Source organism: Macrotis lagotis, chromosome 1 (genome assembly GCF_037893015.1).
Source record: "Macrotis lagotis isolate mMagLag1 chromosome 1, bilby.v1.9.chrom.fasta, whole genome shotgun sequence".
Lineage (NCBI taxonomy): Eukaryota > Metazoa > Chordata > Mammalia > Peramelemorphia > Peramelidae > Macrotis > Macrotis lagotis.
This window is the reverse complement of record NC_133658.1, coordinates 119,870,419-119,885,487: the sequence shown is the minus strand read 5'-3', so window position 1 is coordinate 119,885,487 and position 15,069 is coordinate 119,870,419. Positions and strand designations below refer to the sequence as shown.

The 15,069-nt window shown below is 33.6% G+C and overlaps 1 protein-coding gene across 12 annotated transcripts in view; it reads right to left on the bottom strand.

Moving 5' to 3' along the window:
• EHBP1 (EH domain binding protein 1) overlaps positions 1-15,069 on the bottom strand; it is a 369,287-nt gene that overhangs the window by 293,562 nt on the left and 60,656 nt on the right. For all 12 annotated transcript variants that reach the window (XM_074207073.1, XM_074207081.1, XM_074206989.1 and 9 more), the window contains exon 4: positions 2,339-2,392. In XM_074207073.1, the coding sequence (XP_074063174.1) occupies positions 2,339-2,392 (54 nt within the window). The remainder of the gene's footprint in view (positions 1-2,338; positions 2,393-15,069) is intronic.

The window sequence follows — 15,069 nt, the reverse complement described above, 5'->3', positions numbered from 1 at the left end:
CCAGGTTCTTTTCTGAATCTTCCTTTTCCCTCTATACTATCTCACTTGATGATATCATCAGCTTCCAGAGGAATCAACTGCTATTTTTAAGCAGAAAATTCACAGGTCTATATTTCAGACCCTAGGTTCTCTCTGGAGCTACAGACCTACCATAGTCAACAACTATCCCTAGGACATTTTAAACTGGATATGGGTGTCCCAAACTCAAAAATATCCAAAACACAATTCACTATCTTTTTAACTTCCTTAATGTTGTCAAAGATGCTAGTATTCTTCCTGACATCCTAACTTACAAGTCAAGTAATCCTCAACTTCTCATCCTCACTTACCCCATACATCTACCCTACTGTCAAATCATTTCATTTTTACCTCCAAAATGTCTTTTATTTATCCCCTTCTCTCCAACCTCACAACCACCACCCTAGTTTAGGCTCTCATTACCTTACTGGACTATTATAATTCTCTTATAATTGGTCTGCTTACTCTAGTCCATCCTGTTTTAACTGACAAAATGATTTTCTTAAAGTTTCACTGTGTCATCCACATATAAATGTCAAGGTCTCCTTATTTCTAGGGTCAAATATAAAGTGCTATATTGAAATTCAAAGTTTTTCATAAGGACTTCCAGGGCAAAGCCAAGATGGTGGAGTAGAGAAAGCATTCAGTTTAACTTTCCCATTGTAGCTCTCCAAACAATTTTAAAATGATTCCTCAAATCCAATTTTGGAGTGCCAGAGGAAATAGAAGTTAAGAGTGAGACATTTTTCCAGTTAAATATAACTTAGGAGGTCAGAGAGAGAGAGAGATCTATGACATGGGAATAGAGATTGGCCTGGAACACAAGTGAATGAAACACCAGTGATGGGACTAGGTGGTAGTGACAGAAGCTGCAGCCAAGGGAGTTCTCAAACCAGAAATAGTAAGTGGTCACAACTAGCAACTGGTCACAAAGTGATTTACAGGGGCCTCCTGTGTTATCATTGAACGCAGAATTGAAAGCTGTCTGGCAACACCATTGCCTATACTCACTTCTGGATCACATTTCAAGGGTAAGGAACAGTACTTTAAGTCAAAAGGGATCAGGGTCCCTGAGCAACAATATCACTCTGATTTCATGGAATCAGGGACTCTTCTAGTATTGTCACTTAAAATTCCAAGGAGTAGGAGCCTTGAGAAACAGTATCAATTGTAATCCCAAGATTCTTTTCTAAGTAAAGACAAGAGCATAGACTAGAAAAGCAGTGACTACCCCATCTTTCTTGAAAGCACCAAAAAACTTCCAAAGCATACAGAACCACTCTAAGGCTTGGAACAATGTCCTTCCCTTCCTATACAAGGATCATAGCCAAATTTTAACACAGATTCAAAGTCAAGAAATAGGGCAGGAAAATAAGTAAACAAAAAAAGAAACTGACCATAAACATCTGTTATGATGACAGGGTATATCAAGAAACAAACTTAGGAGAAGACAACGGAATCAAAACATCTGTAAGCAAAGCCTCAAAGAAAAACAAAATAGAAATTTAACATGTTTAACAAGAGGAGCTAAAAAAATTTTTAAAATCAAATAAGAACAGTCAAGTAAAATTAAATAAAGAAATGAGAGTGAGAGTAGAATAAACAATTAATAACCGAGTTTTCTTGGCTTTCTAGAAGACTTGGAAAAAATTCCCTCTTCAAAAGGCCTTCCCTGATAACCTCTTCCTAATATTGTTGTCCCCTCTGAATTTTCTCACCTATGAGGTCTCTATACCAATGAGAGAACAAATATGGTCCTATTTTCAGATATCATCTTAATTATTTCAGGCAATTTTTTTGTTTTTAAATCACCATCACTTAACCTAGTGCTTGATAAAGCACTAGTGTATATATATATATATATATATATATATATATATATATATATATATGTGCTTTTTCATTCATTCACTCCTGTCCCTATCAACCCATTAATAATTCAATTTATACGAGAACCTTGAAAAAATAAAAATATACAAGGGTTATGAAGATTTATGACATAAGAATAGATCTGCTTTGTATCTTCAAACCTTAAAATATAAGAAAGACTGAAAAATTTAAACAAAACTATTTAAAAGCATAATTCAATAACCACAACATTCTTTTCTTCTACATATTTAATTTGAGCAATTTTTAATTAAATAATACTACTATTTAACTATTACTTCATTAGTAAAATTCTAAAGAGTTACAATCCTACTTCATTTCCATGAGACTTTCATGGGTCTTAAAACAGCTCTATCCCAGAAACTATTTTCAAATCTGATATAAATTTACACTGAATCATACAGTTAAGGAATGGATTTTTTGACCAACTTACATTTTCTATGACAAATGTCCATTCTTTGTCTTCAAATTCCTCAGCATGTGGATCCTGAAACAAAAATATAATTAGTTAAAAAAACAAAATTTTAAAATAGTTTCTTTCAGGTTTTTTAAAGTTTATAAATAAAAACTACTTCTTTTTCTACTAAGGTTTTTTGAGTTTGGCACAATAGATAACAAAATGAACAACCCAAAATAATCTTAATTTTTTTTTACTTTTTACCCTAATAAAGTAATCATTCCTCTAACTAAAATAACATATTATCTTTTGTACTAAAACTTTTTAGATATTTGATAACAATATTTTTTGTTTTTCCAGAAAGTTTAAAATAGTGCTGTTTAGAGATTAAGTTCGTCAATAAATTTAGAAAACAATGTAAAAAAAAAACAAAGACATGTTCTGAAACTATCTTTTCAGTTCAATTAGGTAGCATTGCGCAGTCTTTAGTATTTCAAGCTTTGAGGTACAGTGAGTCAAATCTACAGCTTTAATGAAAGCTCACAAAGTACTCTGAATCTACACAAACCAACTTGTGAGTTATAGAGTAGGTGTTGGTGGGGCATGGGAAGGTAGAAATAATCCACAAAGGCATTTCAGTCATACAAAATATTCCACTGTACAGCTTTATAGTTCTGCAATTCCTCTGCCCTGTTTCTTTTATTTCAAAAAGAACCCAAGTAACACTTTTTTACATGAAGCCTTTCTGAAACCACAATGTGTTAGTGCTTTCTCGCACAAAATTACTTTGAATGTATTTTGGACAAATATTGTGCATGATGATATATGTATATCAGGTATCCCTTCGTAAATGTAATCTTATGATATGAAAGACTGCATTTTTTGTCTTCATCTTAGCAGTAACTAAAGTATATAGCAGGCACTTAATATTTATTCACTGATTGCTCCACACTACCTCCACCCTACAGAATCCCTTTTTTTTCCACAAATGCCAAAAATATTGATTAAGTGCCTACTAGGTACAAAGTACTATCATAGGCCCTGTATGACATATGACAAATAAGGCATACTGCCTCAAAAGAAATGAAAAATCTAGCCAGTTTAGGCATAGACAAACATCACTTCTTCAATGAAGTCTTTAATCATACCTCAAATGAGCTGAGGTATGTAAATGCTTTGCAAACTTTATAATATCTCTGTTATTTATTATTATTATTATTATTACACATATAACATGTTAATGCAGTCTTGAAGAAATGAATGGCAACAAAGAAAGTTTACAAAAATGACTTAAAAAGTACTAAAATAGAACAGGTACAGCAGTGCAGGAAATAAAGGACTGGGTCTAGAATCAGGAAGACTCATTTTCCTGAATTCAAATTTGATCACAGACACTTTCTAGTTGTGTGACCCTTGTTTGCTTCAGTTCCTCATCTGTAAAATGAAATAGCAAACTATTCCAGTATCTTTGCTAATAAAATTCCAAAATTCTTAAAGAGTTGAACATGACTGAAAAACAACTGAGCTACTGTTACAACTAGTAAAAGGAGATTATTTACAGAGAAGATACAGTTTAATAGAACCCTAGGGATCATCTAATAGACAGTTAAGGTCAGCTTCAAATAGCAAAATTTTAGTTTAACAAGTATTAAAAGGTACATCCTCACAATTTTTTGTTTCTACAATTGCAAAAGCAAGAATAATGAAACAAGAGATGGAATCAGCTAGTCTTTTTTGTATTCTTCTTTCGACCCTTCTCTGTATAGTTTGTTTACTACTAAAGAGAGATACAGAAACAGTGTGACTTGATTTTATAGTTCCCTTAAAATTGATACCTAGTTATTAAAAAGTAATGCTTACTTTTAAAAAGGGCAATTTCTAATCATTTAAAAAGTTTTAATACATAAAATTAAGGTATAAACTAACTTGGAAATAGGAAAAATACCTGGCTCTCAAAAATTGTTTTTTGAATTTATGACTCAATGACAATTTATTTTTTTATTTATAGGACTATTATCACCTACAAGTATGCTATTTTGTTTTTATAATGATCACTACAATCCAATATTATGATTTCCACACTCAGGAGAAAATATATAGTTTCAGATAGAGTTTTAGTCCTTTTCTACTAAAACAGTCAGATCTGGAAACTAAACCCACATTTACTACACATCACTTACGCACATCATAGCATAAAACTTTGTCTCAAATACTATTTAAATTACTGAAACAATTCTAATATAATACAATTATAACACATGTTGAAACAATCAAAAAAGTCTTCAACCTGAAAAACAAGTATTTATTAAGCCATTACTAAAGGTCAGGCAAGATGCAATGTGAGATACTAGTAAAAAAGCAAAAAGAGTCCTTGGTCTAATAGTATTGTAACAAGTGACAAAATCTGTGTATCTGTTCATGTAAATATAAAAGTCATATAAAAAATGACTGCAGAGTGATTTGAAGGGAAAGACACTGGGATCTAGAGGTGGAAAGGAAAGGCCTTATAGAAGGTGGAATTTGGAGGGGGAAATGTGAGAAATATAAATGGTACTGTGATCAGCCAGTGCAGAGGCAAGGAAAGGAGATGGAACACTATGATGCAAAATGATAATAAGGGTCACTGGATTGGGGCTGGGGTAGTAGAGGAGGAATGTGGACTGAGTTATAAAATCCTCTGGATGCTACATAGTTACATAAAGAACAACTGGAATTTACTGAGTAAAGGATTAACAAGGGTCAGGATTGCAGTTTAGGAAAATTAGCTTGGCAGCTGTGTAGAAGACAGACTTAAGAGGGGATATAGACTAGGAGGCTGGCTCTTGCAAAGCATGAGATGGCTATGTTGAGCTAAGAGCAAATAAATGAACTGAGGTATTGAGAATTGAGAATTCTTGAGATAAATGTGAATAAAGCTGGGAATAAGACCATGATGAGAGCCTGGGAAAGATATTAATATTCTTTTTTTTAAATTAAAGATTTTATTTATTTTGAGTTTTACAATTTTCCCCTAATCTTACTTCCTTCAAGATCAGACAATAAGATATCAGGTTTTTTTCCCTAAATTTAATTTAAGGTAATAGTCCTTGGTCTTTGTTCAAACTCCATAGTTGTTCCTCTGAATCCAGATGGTATTCTCCATTGCAGAGAGCCCCAAATTGTCCGTGATTGTTGCACTGATGGAATGATCAAATCCATCAAGGTTGATCATCATCCCCATGTTGTTGTTAGGGTGTACAGTGTTTTTCTGGTTCTGCTCATCTCACTCAGCATCAGTTCATGCAAATCCCTCCAGGTTTCCCTGAAATCCCATCCCTCCTGGTTTCTAATAGAACAATAGTGTTCCATGACATACATATATGACAGTTTGCTAAGTCACTCCCCAATTGAAGGACATTTACTTGATTTCCAATTCTTTGCCACCTCAAACAGGGCTGCTATGAATATTTTTGTACAAGTTAGGTTTTTACCCTTTTTCATCATCTCTTCAGGGTACAGACACAGTAGTGGTATTGCTAGATCAAAGGGTATGCACATTTTTGTTGCCCTTTTGGTGTAGTTCCAAATTTCTCTCCAGAAAGGTTAGATTGAGTTCACAGTTCCACCAATAATGTACTAATGTCCCAGATTTCCCACAACCCTTCCAACAAAGAAGATATTAATATTCTTTTTTTTAGGTTTTTGCAAGGTAGTGGGGTTAAGTAGCTTTCCCAAGGCCACATAGCTAGTTAATTATTTAGTGTCTGAGGTTGGATTTGAACTCAGGTACTTCTGACTCGAGGGCCAGTGCTCTATCCACTGCACCACCTAGCTACCCCAAGATATTAATAATCTTGACAGAAACAGAGACTTTCAAAAATTCATTGTTACACAAGTTGAAGTTAAAGTAACTGTGGGACATTCAGTTTATTCTGAGAACCTCAGAATGGTATCTAGATGACAAGGCAATTTTCTCCTACTCGATTCCTTTTTAGGGCAAAATCCTTTAGATCAGATTGTTTAAATTCCTCTCCCCACACTACACTCCAGCCATTGGAGTTTATTAAATAGGGATGTAATTTAATTGGACCTGCACTATAGGAAAATCACTTTAGTGGCTGAATGGAGAGTGATTTGGAGTTGGGGAGAGACTTGAATAAGGCAAATACATCAGTAGGCTATTAAAATAATCTAGGTGTGAAATGATGAGGGCTTACACTAGAGTAGTGGGTTAGAGGAAAGAAGGGGGTGTATTTGAGAGATGTTGCAAGGGTGAAATAATTAAGACTTTGACAACAGCTGATTTAGTGAGAGGGGTTCAGAGAAAGAGAGTGAGGAATTCAAGATGACTTCTATGTTATCCTGAGGGAATAGGAGGTGTTGCCCTCTACAGAGTTTAGGATGTTTATTGGACTTGTACTCCAAGATATCTGAAAGAAAATTAGTGATGTAAGATTAGAGGTCAACAGAGATATTGGAGTACGAAAAGTAGATTTGAGAATCAAAAGAGATGGCATTTAAATTCATGGGAGTTGATAACATCACTAAATATTGAAGTATAGAGGGAGAAAGAGGTTTCAGGATAGGAACTTGAGTGATACTTATGTTTAGAGGGAATGAACAGGGCATGAACTAGATGAGGATCCAGTAAAGGAGACAAAGAAAAACAGCCAGATAGGTGGGAGGAAAACCAGGAGAAAGTGCTGGCCTGAAAACTTAAAGAGAGGAGGGAGTGATCAACAGTGTCAAGGCTGAATATGACCAGAAAGGACAATGATCAATGTTGGAAGGGATGTGGGAAATCTGAGACACTAATACATTGGTGGTGGAGCTGTGAACTTATCCAACTTTTCTGGAGAACAATTTGGAATTATGCCCAAGGGGAAATAAAAATATCCTTTGACCCAGTAATATCACTACTGGGTCTATACCCTGAAGAGATCATAAAAAAGGGTAAAAACATCTCTTGTACAAAAAATTCATAGTAGCCCTGTTTGTGGTGACAAAGAATTGGAAATTGAGTGAATGTCCATCAACTGGGGAATGGCTGAACAATCTGTGGTACATGTACATTATGGAACACTATTACTCTATTAAAAACCAGAAGGGATGGGAATTCAGACAAACCTGGAAGGATTTACATGTGAACTGATGCTGAGCGAGATGAACAGAGCCAGAAGAACATTGTACACCATAAAAGCAACACGGGGTTGATGATCAATCTTAATGGACTTGCTTATTTCATCAGTGCAACAATCAGGGAAAATTTTAGGGTATCTGTGATAGAGAATATCATCTTTATCCAAAGAAAGAATTGTGGCATTTAAACAAAGACCCAAGGCTATTACCTTTAATTTAAAAAAAAGTTATCTTATGTAATTTTGCTATCTTTTATATTTTATTTTTTCCTAATTTAGGATATGATTTTTCTCTCAACACATTCATTTTTGATCAGTGTATAGCATGGAACAATGTAAAGACTATCAGAAGGGGGTGGGGGAGGGAAGCAAGATTGGGAAAAATTGTAAAATTCAATTAACATTTAAAAATAAATTCAAAAAAAGTGTTGGGGCTGGAGAGGAGTTAAGGAGAATAAGGATGGAGAAAAGGCCTTTGGATTTGGCTTTAGAAACTTGGTAAATCATTAGTAACTTTGGAAAGAATTATTACCCTGGAATGATAGGATCAGAAGCCAGACTGTAAGGGGATAAAAGAGACTGAGGAGAATGTGGAAGCACTTTTTGTAGATGGTTTTTGCAAGGAGTTTAGTTACAAAGGGTGTAGAAGATAAACAGAATAATACTTATCAGGGATGGACAGGATCAAGTGAGAGTTTTTTCAGGATAAGGGAGATATGAGCATTTTTAACAGGCAGGAGGGAATGAACAAGCAGATAAGGAGAGATTGAAAATGAATGAATGAAAAGGAATTGGTGATGATAGAAGGAGCAGCTTGTTGGAGATGGGATGGAAAGGGCTCCCTTAAATAAAGGGATTAACCTTGGTAAGGAGTAAGGACGTTTCATCATGAGAAACAGGGATGAAGGGGAAGAATGTCGAAGAAAGGGCCTAAGTGATAAGAGATAAGGAAGAGAGGAAAAGAGGAAGTTCACAGAAAAAAACCTCAATTTTTTTCCTGTAAAATATGAGGAAGATTCTCACCTGAGAAAGAAGGTGGAGGGGAGCCATGAGAAGTTTGAGTAAAGTTTAAAACAATTTGGAAGAGCCACTGTGGAGAATGGGTGGGATAGTGAGTTGATAAGGGAGGTATGGTAAGACTACCTAGCAGCAGAAGTGGTTTTAGGCATAACACAGCACATATATAGCACAAAAGCAAAGGCAAAAAATGGTGGGAGAGATCCAAGGCTGAAGCTTGACTTGGTATAACCAGCAATATGATAAAGGAGCTAGGGATTCAAGAGAGCACAGTGTAGAGTTCAATTGGTTCATCATAGGACTGGGATGGAGAGAAGAAAAAAAAGTAACTAATGCAGGGCCTGGGAGAGAATAAGGGGTCAAGAGATTAGAGGTTATGATGAGGATGAAGACTAAGATCATGTAAATGAAGTCAGAGGGAAAGGTAAAAAGTCAATAGACTATGCAAAAAGCTATCATCCATTTTTATTCTTAGTCTATCTCCATGACAACAAAATAAAGAACTAAGGTTCTATGACATGAACTGACCAATATATATTTAATTTTTAAAAATATTTTCCAATCTTTTAAATGTTCTATTTCCTCTGTATGCAGGATTGATTTCATTTTGGAAAAAACATATCTTTCTTTACCCCAAAATGATTTACCCTTCTTTTCCTAAAGCACAAAAAATTAGTGCTTTTCTTTATTTTTAAGTACAAATGTTAAAATATAAGCTTACTCTTAAGATTTGTTTTTAATCCACAATTTTTCCATGGTTTCATCATTTTAAGGAATTCATAGTATATAAACTTCCTTTACCAAATGTATATCAGCAACTAGTATATATTTAATAATTTTAGAGAACTGTACAGCACTGAGAAAGGTTAAGTGAGTTATATCTATGGTCAGTGTATTTATCAGAGACAAGAATGGAATTCACTATTCTATACTGTTCTAAATTTTAATTAAAAGAACAAAATGTTATAACTTTAAATGTATAAATACGTTACATAAAATTGTTACATAAATGTTACATGAAGCAGCAACAAATGGAATATATTAAAATATAGAAAATGTTAATTTTGAAGTATACACTTTATACCAATTTATCAGTCAGCAGAATGAGGTTCTATTTAACCAGGACATCAGAGCATATGAATACATACATATATAAATGAATAAGTCTATGTGTGGTGATATATTTACATATCTACCCACACATATGGGTAGGTGACAGGGAAGAAGGTAAGTCTAAAAAAATATATCATAAACCTTCTTTAGAAATCTGCTGGGGTCTCTAATAGCAATTACATTTATTATAATGGCTAGGTTTCAATTGGAAGAATAGACTGTTATAGTATCGAGAAAATAATTACACAATAATATATTCTGTCATGTAGCAAATCAAACAGCAAACATTTAATAAGTACCTACTATATGCCAAAAACTAAGCTAAGAAGCTGATCAAACAATAAAAAAATTACACAGCTGCAGTCTTTATGGAACTTATATTTGAAAGAAAGTTATTTCTCTCATATTAATAATTAATTATTGTATTCTACTTCCTCATTCAAAAATCAGCTGGGGCAGAGCAAAGATGGTAGCAAGAAGCTAGCAAGGTCCTGGAGCTGTTTCCAATACAACTTTAAATGAAATCTATACACAGAACTTCAAGCTACAGATCCCATCCAAAAAAGAATAAAATAAGCTCTCAACTCAAGATATCTTGGAGGGTTGTCAGTAAAGGTCTATCTCTTCAGGGATAAAAGGGAAATATAGTCCTGTATAGGGAGGAGAGCAAGAAAGCCAACAAGAGGCTTTTAGCCACAGCATAGCCCAGGTCCCAATTCAGCAAGCCAGCTTGATAGCAGACTAGACAAAGTCCAAGACCTGGAAATGCTGGGGCAACAGACAGTACTGGATTGAGATAAAACACTGGATAGGCAAGGTCTGGCATAAAGAAAGATACAAATCTCTGCAAAGACAACACCTGAGTTGCATAGGTAACACCTTGAAAGGGAATAAACCAGGGGCCAAATCCTGGCCCCAGTACAAAAAACTTGGTACTATCCCTGTACTCCAGGAGCAGAGCTGAACTAAAAAAGGAGCAAAAAAACAAATAGAGCACTAAACCAAAAAAAAAGCACTAACCATAGAAAGCTACTATTCAGATAGTGATAATAAAAATGCCATCTCAGAAGAAGAAAGCAGTAACAATTGCCTACATGTGGTCTCTTTTTTATGTTTAAGTAAAATATAATTAAAGTATATCAATAGAAAACAAACAGTTAAGATTTCAATAGATATACAAATGACCTGCTAAATAATACTATCATCAATTTGAGCCAAAAAATACACAATTGATTGTCCCTTTGTAAATAATTTGATTTGAGATTCATTAACTTAATTATCAGAAAATATTTTAAAATAGAGAAGTGTCATAAATATATCCTGCATAAATTTTGAAAAAATAACTTCATCATCATCATCATCATCAATAACAATAAAATGAAGCAAGGCACCTATTATTTTTTACAGAAAAGGCATAACTTAGGCTAAACCTCTGGTAATTTAAATCCAATATTTGAAAGAAATGAAACACTCAAAAGTCATTCAACAATTTTTTTTAAAAAAAAAGGCATGCTTAGTCATGGGAGAGAAAAGATGCTGTAAAATCAAACAACTTTGAGAATTATAATAGGATCTAGTCAATTATGCAGTATCCCAGATGATTGAGTCATTGATTGACCATTTTTAAAATTGATATTTTATTTTTCCAAATACATATTATGAAAGTTTTTCAACATTCATCCATTTGCCTATGTATATTTTTAAGTTACAAAATTTCTTCCACCCTCACTTCCCACCCTGCTTCCCTCAGCAGTGAACAGTTAGGTTAATGCTATACCTACACATTTGTGTTAAACATGTTTACAAATTAGTCATTTTCAGTATGAGGAATTAGGATTAAGGGAAAGAAATACATAAGAGATATTTTTTAAAAAGTGAATGTAGTGTTTAACAGATTCTGAGGATTTTGTTTTGTTATGATTTGTTTTATTTTTCTTCCTCTGGATGGGGATATCATTGTCCACAGCTGGTTTAATAGTGTTGTCCTAGCTCTCTGAACTGCTGAGAGCAGCTGCATCCATCAAAGCTGATCATCTCACAATGTTGTTTTTAATGAGTACATTGTTCTCTTGGCTCTGCTCCCTTTGCTCAGCATCATATCCTGAGAGTCATTCCATGCATCTCTAGAGTCCGACCATTTATGATTTCTTATATAACAATAATATTCCATAATGCACCATAACTTGTTTAGCCATTGCCCAATTGATGGACATTCCCTCAATTTCCAATTCTTTGCACTACTACAAACTACAAAAAGAGCTGCTGTGAATATTTAGGAACATGTGGGACTTTCTACATTTTTTATGATTTCTTCTGGATATAGACCTAGAATTGGAATTGCTGGGTCAAAGGGTATGAACAGTTTTATTGTTCTTTAGGTATAGTTCCATATTGCTCTCCAGAATGGTTGGATAGGTTCACAACTCCACCAGCAAAGCATTAATGTCCCAATCCTTCCACAACCTCTCCAACATTGATCATTTTCCCTTTTTGTCATATTAGCCAATCTGATAGATGTGATGTGATATCTCAGAGTTGTTAAAATTTGCATTTCTCTAATCAATAATGATTTGGAGCATTTTTTCATATGATTTTATATATCTATATCTATGTATCTATGTATCTATGTATCTATGTATCTATGTATCTATGTATCTATGTATCTATCTATCTATCTATCCATCTATCTATCTATCTATCTATATCTCCTTTGACCATTTATCAATTGGGGAATGAATAGTAACCTTTGATGCAGTTCTCTGTATATTTTAGAAATGAGACCTTTATCAGAACTCCTAGATATGAAGATTGTCTTCTGGCTTTCTGCTTTCCTTCTAATTTTGGCAGCATTGGTTTTATTAGTGCAAAACCTTTTTTAAATTAATATAGTCAAAAACATTCATTTTGCAGTTTAAATTAATATACTAAAAACATTCATTTTACAGTTTATAATGTACTCTATTTCTTGTTTGGTCATAAATATCCCCTTTCCAAAGATCTAACAGAATATTTCTTGGTCTATTAATGTATCTATGGTGTCACCCTTTATATCCAAATCTTGTACCCATTTTGACTTTATTTTGGTATAGGATGTGAAATGTGGGTTTATACCTAGTTTTTGTAATACTATTTTCCAGTTTTACCAACAATTTTTGTCAAATAGTGAGTTCTTATCACAGAAGTTAATGTTTTAGGGTTTTTCAAACAATAGATTATTGCAGTCATTAACTATTGTTTCTTTTGAACTGATCCTAATCCACTGATCCATTACTCTATTTCTTAAATAGTATTAGGCAGTTTTGATGACTGACACTTTATTGTATATTCTTGGATCTGGTAGAGCTAGGTCAACTTCCTTTACATTTTTTTTTCATCAGTTCCCTTAAATTTTGTTACTATTTTTTTCTAGCCTGGTAAAATAATTACACAGTAGTTTGATTGGAATACATTTGAAGTCTCAAAGGAGTTTATTAGGGTGGCTAGGTGGCACAGTGGATAGAGCACTGGCCCTGGAGTCAGGAGTACCTGAGTTCAAATCCGGCCTTAGACACTTAATAATTACCTAGCTGTGTGGCCTTGGGCAAGCCACTTAACCCCACTTACCTTGAAAAAAAAACCCTAAAAAAAAAAAGGAATTTATTAATTGGATTCAAATCCAAAACCACATGGAACACTTTAAAAAGGATTTTAAAAACCAAAGAAGAGAAGAAGAAGAAAAATGGAAAAAAAGAAATAAGAGGAATGCAGAAGAATTGTAAAAAATTGATTGAAGAAATCAATTCCTTTAAAGTAAAACTGATCAACTGGAAAAAGAATACAGCTCATCAAAAAAAATAAAATCAACCAACTGGAAAAGGAATATAACCCATCCAAAAGTAAAATTAACCAAATGGAAAAAGAAAACAACTCATTTAAAAATAAAATTAACCAACTGGAAAAGGACACACAAAAACTAAAGAAAATAAAACCTAAAATAGAAATCAATGATTCTGTGAGAAAAGATTACATTAAACAAATTTAAAAGACTGAAAAAATAAAGAAAACATAAAATACATTTTAGAAAAAAGAAACAACCCAGAAAATAGATTCAGAAGAGATAATTTTCAAATTATTGGTCTACCTGAAAATCACAATCAAAAAAGAACCTGGAAAATATCTTTCTGGAAATTATTCTTTCATTATTCTTAAGCTACTTAACCCCCATTGCCTTGAAAAATCTTAAAAAGGGGGGGGGAAGGGGAAGGGGTAGGAAAGGGGAAACCAAGGGGAAGGGGGGGAAGGGGGAAGGGGTTTGATAGAAGAGGGCAAACACACAGAAGGGGCAGTATTCAGAAACAAAACACTGGGGAATATGAATAAAGGGAAAAAGGGGGGAAATACAAACAGAAGGAAGATAGCATGGAGGGCAATAAAGAGTTAGTAATTATAACTTTGAATGTAAATGGGATGAATTCTTCCATAAAACATAAGTGGATAGTAGAGTGAATTAAAAACCAGAATCTTACAATGTGCTGCTTACAAGAAACACGTCTGAAGCACAGAGATACACATACAGAGTAAAGGTAAAAGGGTGGAGCATATCATATTATGCTTTAACTGAAGTGAAAAAGGCAGGGATAGCAATCCTTATCTTAGACAAAGCAGCTGCAAAAATAGATATTATTAAAAGAGATAAGAAAGGAAACTATATCCTCCTAAAAGGTACCATAGACAATAAAGTAATTTCAATACTAAATATGTATGCACCCAATGGTATAGGATCTAAATTCTTAGAGGAGAAGTTGAAGGAGTTACAGGAAGACATAGACAGCAAAACTCTACTAGTGGGAGACCTCAAACTCCTGCTCTCAGATTTAGATGAATCTAACCATAAAATAAACAAGAAAGAAGTTAAGGAGGTAAAAAGATTGTTAGAAAAGCCAGACATGATAGACCTATGGAGGAAACTGAATGACACACAAAAATTGACCATATACTAGGGCATAAAAAGCTAATGATCAATTGCAGAAAAGCAAAAATAGTAAATGCGTCTTTCTCAGATAATAATGCAATAAAAATCATATCCAATATTGGGCCAGGGAGATATAGACCGAAAACTAATTGAAAACTAAATAACTTCACTTTAAAGAATGAGTGGATCAAACAACAAATTATAGAGACAATTAATTATTTCATCCTAGATCATGACAATAATGAAACAACATACCAAAACCTATGGAATTCACTCAAGGCAGCTGTCAGGGGATATAGTATATCTTTAAATGCTTACATGAATAAATTAGAGAAATAGGAAATCAATGAACTAAATATGCAACTAAAAAATCAGAGAAAGAACAAATTAAAAAACCCCAATTAAATACCAAATTAGAAATTCTAAAAATTAAAGGAGAAAATAATAGAATCAAAAGCAAGAAAACTATTGAACTAATAAATAAAAACAAGATCTGGTTTTATGAAAAAAGGCTCCAATAAAATTGATAAACCTCTGGTCAATTTGATTTAAATAAAAGAAGAAAACCA